At 56.4% G+C, this 8,500-nt stretch overlaps 4 protein-coding genes across 4 annotated transcripts in view; 3 read left to right on the top strand and 1 right to left on the bottom strand.

The window, feature by feature from the left end:
- Positions 1 to 320, top strand: part of SODALDRAFT_128648 (Ctr copper transporter) — an 884-nt gene extending 564 nt beyond the window's left edge. Inside the window, exon 2 of the mRNA XM_028606683.1 lies at positions 37 to 320. Coding sequence (XP_028469571.1) covers positions 37 to 181 — 145 coding nt within the window. The 3' untranslated portion in view covers positions 182 to 320. The remainder of the gene's footprint in view (positions 1 to 36) is intronic.
- A 973-nt stretch (positions 321 to 1,293) lies between these two features.
- SODALDRAFT_357850 (hypothetical protein) lies at positions 1,294 to 2,687 on the top strand (the record flags this gene model as incomplete). The annotated part of the gene is made up of 2 exons (XM_028614043.1): positions 1,294 to 1,496; positions 1,580 to 2,687. The coding sequence occupies 2 exons, from the start codon at positions 1,294 to 1,296 to the stop codon at positions 2,685 to 2,687; spliced, it is 1,311 nt and encodes a 436-aa protein (XP_028469572.1).
- Positions 2,688 to 3,261: 574 nt separating this feature from the next.
- On the top strand, positions 3,262 to 3,743 carry SODALDRAFT_128888 (hypothetical protein). Its single transcript, XM_028606686.1, has 2 exons — positions 3,262 to 3,275; positions 3,372 to 3,743. The coding sequence occupies exon 2, from the start codon at positions 3,474 to 3,476 to the stop codon at positions 3,708 to 3,710; it is 237 nt and encodes a 78-aa protein (XP_028469573.1). The 5' UTR covers positions 3,262 to 3,275; positions 3,372 to 3,473; the 3' UTR covers positions 3,711 to 3,743.
- A 910-nt stretch (positions 3,744 to 4,653) lies between these two features.
- On the bottom strand, positions 4,654 to 8,500 carry SODALDRAFT_308796 (DUF221-domain-containing protein). The gene is made up of 2 exons (XM_028609090.1): positions 8,191 to 8,500; positions 4,654 to 8,060 (listed from the first exon to the last, which is right to left on the bottom strand). The coding sequence occupies exons 1-2, from the start codon at positions 8,284 to 8,286 to the stop codon at positions 5,028 to 5,030; spliced, it is 3,129 nt and encodes a 1,042-aa protein (XP_028469574.1). The 5' UTR covers positions 8,287 to 8,500; the 3' UTR covers positions 4,654 to 5,027.

The following is an 8,500-nucleotide window of genomic DNA, read 5'->3' on the forward strand; positions in this document are numbered from 1 at the left end:
AAAGTTGGCTGATACTGACCCGTCCTCTCCGTCTAGACTCGCCATGTATTACAACGGCTACTTCATCATCTGTATTTTTATCGGCGCCTACCTCGGCTCGCTCTTCTTCCACTGGGAAACAATGGGAGGAAGTACCGGTCAGACATCGGTGTCAGAGAACCCGACAGTGTGTTGCGGCTGAATTTTGTTGAGATTTACGTAGTAACTTTTGGAAGTTGTCAAGGTGAAACTACGGTAATAGAAGTACGGATAAGGAGGCTTATCTGAGCGCGGTGGCGCGAGTGGGGGCGACACGCGTGGCTCAAGACCGTAAGGATATTCATGAATGTACTCCATTGACATTGACACTGTATACCTCCTCAACTCGATTGCTTCGACTCTCACCGTCAACCGTCAACATGCCCAACGGAAATGTATGCTTCATTCCCCCCGTCCCGCTTGAGCAGTCCTTGACAAGTGATGCTTTCATTTCGTCTTTGCGCTAAGCCTACCACCTTCACCGATAATATGGGTGACGAAGGTGAGCTCCGGCAGCGACATGTCTGCCACCAAGGGCCGACCAAAAGCAGAGCCTGGTCCTGCGGTGGAGAGATGATAACTTGGCTTCTCCCTGGCAATTTGGCGCTTCTACGGAGTACACTTTCATCTTCGGGCTCAACTGAGAAGCTGTTACTCTGACTCGCTGAGGACCTTGATAGGAGATGAGAATGGTTACCTAAGCTAAGCCAAAATTACTTCCCGCCTACACAAGGTACACCGTACAGGCTCCCTCTGCCATGCTTCCCTACTGTTTGTCCGTCAAGAATACGGGTATTATATAGGGAAAATAGGGAAACAACAGAGCAAAAGAGGACGGTATGAAAGGGCAAGTCCGATCCTGAATACAGGAAGGGGAAGGGCATCTCATTGCCTGCCTTCTGACCCAACCTCAGCTCTCTCTCTCTTCCCCCCTCTCTGAATCGCACCATGACCCTGTCTCTTCACCTTTTACTATCTAGGTACTCAAGAAGCCATTCACACATATCTTTCTCGGGATCCATCGTTTCATTCTTATTAAGCCATGAATAGGTGTATCTGCCCATATCAGTATCAAGGAGGACCAGAAGGGACGGTAGACAGTGCCGGACTGGAAAGAAAGATTCTTGCTTGCCAACTCAAACATACGCATTTAATCGTTCAGCCCGTCAGCTCTCAACCCCTTCAGAATTCCCGGTGTATTCTTTCTTGCTTTCTTCCTTTTTCTTGTTTTCCTTTCACACGTCTTTCACTAGCCAACTACTCCATATAACCACCATGGGGTGTAACGGCCTGCCTTACAGCCGGCTCCTTATTGACCTACCCTGGGCCCCTCGCCTCTTATCTCAAGGCCATCTGGTTACGCCTTCTCTTGAAGAGCCTCTCCAACTGTACAACTTTGCCAATCTCGTTTATCACCTCGTCAATACAAGGTATAAACACCATGAGGCTCTTCACGCCGGCATTGCTCGCGTCAACTTGTACGTTAAAGTAGAGACGGAAACCTGAAATCCCCTGCCCTACCTGTGTTAACTACCGGACTTGGCTAACGCGGACTCCATAGTAACTTCAAGGACCGAGTGAGCTTGTACACGGCCGATGCTCGATTCGTCGTACAAAGGGATATCATCGTCGCAGGCTCCCTTTATTTCGATGCCTGCTTCCGCGGCGGGTTTGCCGAGAGCTACTCCGGAAAGGTCTACTTCAACACCGGCTTCCCCGACCACGACGTGTCGACCGAGGACCTCCTAAGTTACCTCTGGCTCGCCCATGAGTACTTCTTTACCAATCTCCTCTCCGGAGATCCGCCGTGCTTCGAACGATGCCGCGTCCTGATCGACAGGACAGCCAGGAAATACGACGTCGAAGTTCCCTCCCGAACAATGACCAGTACGGTAGCGACCTTGCGCATCGTCGACCGATTTCTTCACGGTCCCTTACTCCCCGTCTGCCGCCGGCTTGTCCTCGAGAACATGGTCTTCACGCGTCAGCAGTGGTGGAAAACGAAGACGGACTTGCCCGACTTTTCGCACCCAATTCACGAATACTTCATGCGCGACTTTCTCAAGGCGGATGCCCTGCTGCGACCGGCCTGGGAGTGTGCCTCCATGATCCGCGACGCGCTCATCGAATCGTTCTTCTATCTGGTCTGCCATAACGAGGAGATGCGCTGGTACCTGATGCCCATCATCCGGGAGGACCCGGAATTCCATCGCCACTGGTCCAACTTCAGCCCGCGCCAGGGCCCCTACAAGGTCTGGGGCGGCACCTGGGCCTACTTCCTCACGGACGAGCACCTCACCATCCAGGACATCACCGACGCCCTGCACAGGCGGTCCCTGCGCGTCTTCGGCAACCCGGATGTCGAATTGAGTACCGTCCAGGAAGCCGCGCGCCAGGCGGCGACCGACGAGCACGTCGCCAGGGCGATTGCAAGGGTCGATGATCTCGTCAGACGGGACGCGGAAGCTAAGAAGAATCGGAAAAGGAGGGGAAAGGCACCGGACGTCGAGGACAAGGACCGCCAACTCGCGCCGGGTGATAAGAATCATGTCGGACGAGGCCCCGCAACGGCGGAGGGGAGTGAGCAGAAAAAGAAGTGGAAGTGGAAGAAGAAGAAGAAGAATCAGCAGCCGAGGGAGGAGGGAGAATACACGGAGATGAGGCGGTGATCGTACCGACTTGATCAAAGCCTGGGGATGCGGATGTTGTATTAATCCGTTCCACAACTGCCTTATAGCCTTCCTTTAATTGACTAGGGGTGCGCCCATGAGCCTCTCCAGCCAGATATAGTGCCTCTCTAGACAGTCCCAATAGAAATAGAACGGCAGGCGCTCAAGATCTAGGGCTCCTACTATCCTACAAAGGGAAGTCGTGCCCGCCTTTCGGCCAGAAGAAAAGCTTACACCTTGCGCCTCAGTACTGATTCGATTACGCTCCGAAATATCACAGAAGGATACTGAGGACATGGCATTTCAGATTGAATGGATCATATTTTGTAGGCGCGCTCGCAGCAGCACCACGAAGATAGGACACATTATCCATGCAACTGAGAGAGAATCCAATACAATCCTCACCCGTAGTGAAGATGAACGACACGAAGTAAGGTACGAGGATGATGAACAATAGAAACAAACGCCAATCTAATATGCCGCTCCCAAAATCTCACACGATCGCCATTCTAGCCATGATATTCCACCTCCCGCTAAAAGTAGTGATGATGATGCGCGTGCAAGTGTGTCCGTTGTATACAAAGCATGGTATGTACTTCCTTTCAGTCCCTCAAGTCGGAGTGCAGCAGACACCTACAAGAAACCCATCAGCCATACGGTCGACTAAACATGAGAGACACACAGAGAGGGGAAACATACCGCTCCAAAGAGACAATTCAGATTAAAACCAACAAAAGTCAAGAGTGCGCCGTTTATTTCTTGAGGTAGGCGGGCTCGGTCTCGGCGATGAAGATCTCCATCTCCCGCTTGCGGCGCTCGCGCGGGGTCTCATCGGTGCGGCGCACCAGGCGGAGGGGAGACGGGGGACCGTCCTTGCGGCGACGCAGGCTGGAGAGGGCGTTCAGGCTGGGAGGCCCGGCGACGACCAGCGAGGGGAGGACCACGAGGGCGGCGACGAGGGTGTTTCCGATCTGCATTTTTGCGGTGGTTTGTTGGTTGAGATGGAGAGAAGGTGGTGTATAGTGTGTGGTGAGAATTGGGTGAGTGATGGTAGTAGATGGTATCTCTTTGTCTGTTTGTTTTGTTTGCTTAATTGATGAGAGGAGAGACAGGAGACAAGACCGAGGGGAAGGTGCAGTTCAGATCACGTCCTCTTATACAACTCCCAAGCACCCACGCCTTTACCAAGCTAGCTTCCCTCCCGTTCTTGTCCTTGCCCTGGGACACGCGCCACGCTCACCCAGACAGGGGAGCGGAGACCCCGATGGCGACGGAGACCCTCGCCCTCGCCGAGCCGCCACGCATGCCCACCTAACGGAGTATGTCCGCCAGGGGTAGTACCAAGTAGGACAAGGCCAGGGGTTATTACCTTAGGTAATAGACACCCCATCATTATCGTAATTGTTCCTCACTTGGTAATGTATGTTCTACGTACTTGGTAGAGCAGGACGAATCGGATCCAAGGGGGGAACTCATTCTTAATCGTCTAATTCAGGGACTCGTGGCCTGTGGAGAAAGTAGCAAGGAGCTGCCTGCGCTTTGCTCGCGCAGAAGCCTGGGGAACTTGGAAATCCTAGGAAACTGGGGGCGAAGAACGCGCAAATGACGGAGAGGCGGAAGCATCGCACGCTGGCCCTCGGGGAGTGCCCGCGCCAAGCCGGCGGATGGGATTCTTGACTTCTCGAAAGGTTGGTTGTCGAAGGCACCTGGATCCACTTTTATGTATTACTTAAGCTCGAGTGGGCGAAGCACAGGTACGACTTGATGGATATTCACGTGACAGCATGCCTGAACAACCTCTAAATATAGACACTTGGTCCCACTAAAATCCCCGACAGCTTGGGTCGATCGGAGATCGTGAGATGTGTACGTAATTACCTACCGACCACCCAGATCGCATCTTACATCCACCTTCACTTCTTCTCTCCAGATTACAGTGCTCAGGACATAGAAACACCAGTACAGTCACCAACAAGAAAAGATGTTGTATCGCATTAAAATGTTCTTATCTGACATCTCAAAACCTGCCTCACACAATGCCTGGAAGGGGCCTGGCCTCCCGTGTCGTATGTCCAGATCGAGCCCAATGGAGTCTATAGTCGCCTGTTTTTGCGGCGTTCTAAAATGCCATTGAGAGAATCCTTGCCCAGATGAAAGTATATCTGACTCTAGATCCAACGTAGACCATGCAGCGAGATGAGCCACACATCTGGCCCCGACGCCAGCACAACGAAGAAGCGCCCAAATCTGTCTTCCCTCAGACTCCAAACTCCAAAAACGCCGTGCGAATGCGGCAAAAAAAGAACAAGAAGAAAAAACCCCGACTAGCAATTGAGTAGTCTACCACCCAGATCCCTGCCGTCGGGGCCGTCCGTGTCGGAAATAGTCGACCTGGGTGGGGTCTTGCAACTCCGACGGGCTCTCGCCAAACTCCACCTGCGGGAGTCCACTATACCCCTGAGGTCCGCCCCCGAGAGCCCCCGTGCTGGGACCCGGCGTGGTCGTGTTCTGTCGTCGGTAGCTGTCCACGCTGGGCTCCCGACGACCCGCCGCCGCCATGCCGTAGGCCGGCGTCACCGTCCCCATCCTCGCGGCGTCCTGCACCAACGCCGTCTCGCTGCTGTTGTTCAGCCCATAGAGCGGGCTGCGGGTCCGGTCCGTGCCCATCGGCGTTCCAAGTTGCGCCGGCACGAAGGGCGCCGGCGAGACGATGCCGGGGGAAGACCTGCCCGAGTTGTATCCCGACGTCGAGTGCGGAGGACGATAGGCCGTAAAGTTGTCCGTGCTCGCCTTCTGCAGCACACGCCGCCCCGTCATGCCGCCCGCCACCGTCGTCGTCGGCGTCCCGGGTCGCGAGTAGTCCGAGTCGCCGCCCTCCGCCGCAGAGCCTGGCGAGCCGGGTCGCATGAGGTCCAGGTTACGTCCTCCGAGCTGGTCGCCCTGCGTCCCACCGTACTCATCCGCAAACTCGGGCCGGTTCTTGTAGTACTCAAAGTCCATCTGCGCCTCCGACACAAACTCGAACCCGGGCACGCCGGCTGCCTGCGCCTGCTTGCCCGGTTTGCCCGCCGCCATCGCGTCCAGCGCGTACATGTCCGAGTAGCCCGACACGCTCATTATGTCGTCGGCCGCGCCGCCGGCGTCGCGTCCGTCCGACACCCGGCCCTTGTACACGATGTGCAGCGTCGCCTGCGCCTTCTGGTGCACCATGGGCGTGATGAGCGGCTTGTACAGCGCCGGGTGCCCAAACCGCGACGCCAGCCGCTCGCTGCGCAGCCGGTGGTCCTTCATGCTCTCCTCCGGGTGTTTCGCCACGTTGCGCGTCGAGTAGTACTTGGCCTTGTCGTCGAACTGCCGTGCGCACAAAAACTTGAACAGGATCATCACGAACGGCAGCGGCGCCACCGTCAGCGCGTGCCTCCGGATGAAGCCCTCGCCGCGCACCCACGTCGTCAGGAAGAAGACGAGGTCGCCGAGGACGGTCGCGAATACCACCCGGTTGAACAGCGCACGCCAGAACATGCCGCCCGACTCGTTCTTGGTCACGAAGATGTACATCAGCAGATACTTCTTCAGCCACACGTCGATGCCGAAGTACAGGGCCACGGCGGGGATGGCGAGCGGCTGGATGCCGGCGAAGCAGAGCGCGATGGTGGTGTAGAACAGGAAGTAGTTGTAGTAGGACGCGTAGTTGAACGTGGGCGGCGCCGTGAGCTCGATCAGTTCGCGCGGCGTCGGGCTGGAGAACTTGCGCACGAAGAAGCTGTAAATGAGCGTCCACAGCTGCGCCAGGTCGATGGCCGCACCCAGCTGTCTCTGCAGCAGCCACGAGACGAAGAAGGGGCTGATGTCGCACAGTGCGATGAAGAGCGTCGACCCGATGTCCTCCTCCTGGATGGCCCTCCACGCGTCCTCGCCCTTGTTGGTCCGGTTGATGACCCCAGCCACGAACTTCCACGCCGAACCGAAGAGGGAGAACACGACCAGGTTGTTGAACACGAAGAAGGCGTAGAGCTTGCCCAGCACGTGTCTCTCTCGGCCCGTCTTGGTCTGGTCGCCGGCCTTCATCGACAAGCGACGGAAGATGGTGGGCAGCACCAGGAAGACGAGGGAGGTGATGGCCGGGGACAAGATACCCTGCACGAAACCCCAGAGCGTCGGGTTCCCTTCCAGGACCGGCTGGAAGTCGGGAAACACGCGGCCCAGGTTGCTCAGGTTGACGAGGAAAATGGCGATCATGGCGTTGGGCACGATCCACACCACCGTCAGCAGCAGGATCCACAGGTTGTTGATCACGCGCCTCCGGCTGCGGGTGCTGGCATCCAGAGGCAGGTTGTTCCAGATGATGTCGTTGGGACGGGGCGCCAGGCGGATGGTAGCGCCCACCGGGTGCTTCTTGCGGCAGGCGTAGGCGATGTTGTGCGCCTCGGTGATGTCGGCGTAGCTGGCGAACCCGTACGGCATGGTGCTGCGCTTGTCAACCGTCTTGCGCACCTCCTTGATCTCCACCTCGAGCTGTTTGATGCGGTTCGTCAGGTATTCGATGGCGTCGACCTTCTGGTCACTGGGGTAGGTTTCGTAGGCCGGGTCCTTCTTGGACGGGCGGCAGGTGGGCCGCTCGGGGGGCAGCTGATCGGGGTTCTTCATGTACTTGGCTAGGACCGACTCGAGCTTGCGGACAATGCGGTCGTGCTCGGCGATGAGCTTGGGCAGGTCCTTCACATTGCGGGCAATGGCGGTGCGGGAGAAGGAGGAATTGGGAACGATCTCGTCGATGGTCCGGGCGATGCCCTCGTCGGAACACCTCTCCTTGGGAATATCGTACATCATCAAGGTCCGGGAATGCAGACTATTCTGGTACTCCTCGCTCTCGAAATAGCGGCGGCGCAAGTGGAGGACTTTCCTATAGTTCCACCACAGGAAAAACATGACGGTAGTATTCATGATGTAAGCGATGGCGACCTGGCTCCACTGACCCTCTCCCCAGACGAGCGCCGGGGTCAGCCTGGCGATCCAGGTCCGGCCGCTACCGATCTCGTCGGCCTGAGTGAGGTTGACGGGAATCAAAACGGCGAGGACGAAGAGAGAGAGGACAAGGAACATGTTGCGGAGCATGCCGATAAAACGCAGGAAGATGGCGGCGTCCATGCCGGCATTTTGAATAAGGTCGTACTCGGAGGTGGACCACAAAGGGGGAAGCCACGACCAAGGCCGGCGGCCCAGGGGCGGAGGAGCGTGCTTTTCGTCGGCATGCTTGAGTTTGGGAGCATACACTGCTTGGTTGTAAGGCCGGAGGAAGGAGAACGCGAGGGCTATACCGGCAGTGAAGCCTAGCGAGGTGCCTAGAGCGGCCCAGAAGGAAGTAGATACAATCTATCGGCAGACGGCAGACGAGCTTCGCGTCAGACAACGGCAGAGGCAGAATGGCAGGATATGGATAAAGGGTTAGGGCGGGGAAAGGGGAGGAGGGAAGGGGAACGGAAAGGACAGTGGATTGGTTTACCTGGCTGGAAAAGGGGTCTTCGAGAAGCTCGAGCAGGATCTGCCCGGCGTCGTGTTGTTGCCGTCTGCCAAAAATCGCACCCAGACGGCCGTCCATGGTATTTGTGGGAGCCCGCGAGAGCGGGAACCAGCAGGTTTCTTTCTCAGGCGAAGTGAACGTTATAGGATCGTATTTCGGGTGGATTCGAAGTCCGAGAAAGCTATCGGCTTTTCAAAACAAAGAGTGTACTGTGCTTGTACTTTGCAGTGACGGAATTGACCGCTGATACGAGCCCAAAGGGGAGGGTCTTTTTTTTTTTCTTTTGTTTTTT

The sequence above is a fragment of the Sodiomyces alkalinus genome (assembly GCF_003711515.1).
Source record: "Sodiomyces alkalinus F11 unplaced genomic scaffold SODALscaffold_2, whole genome shotgun sequence".
Taxonomy (NCBI): domain Eukaryota; kingdom Fungi; phylum Ascomycota; class Sordariomycetes; order Glomerellales; family Plectosphaerellaceae; genus Sodiomyces; species Sodiomyces alkalinus.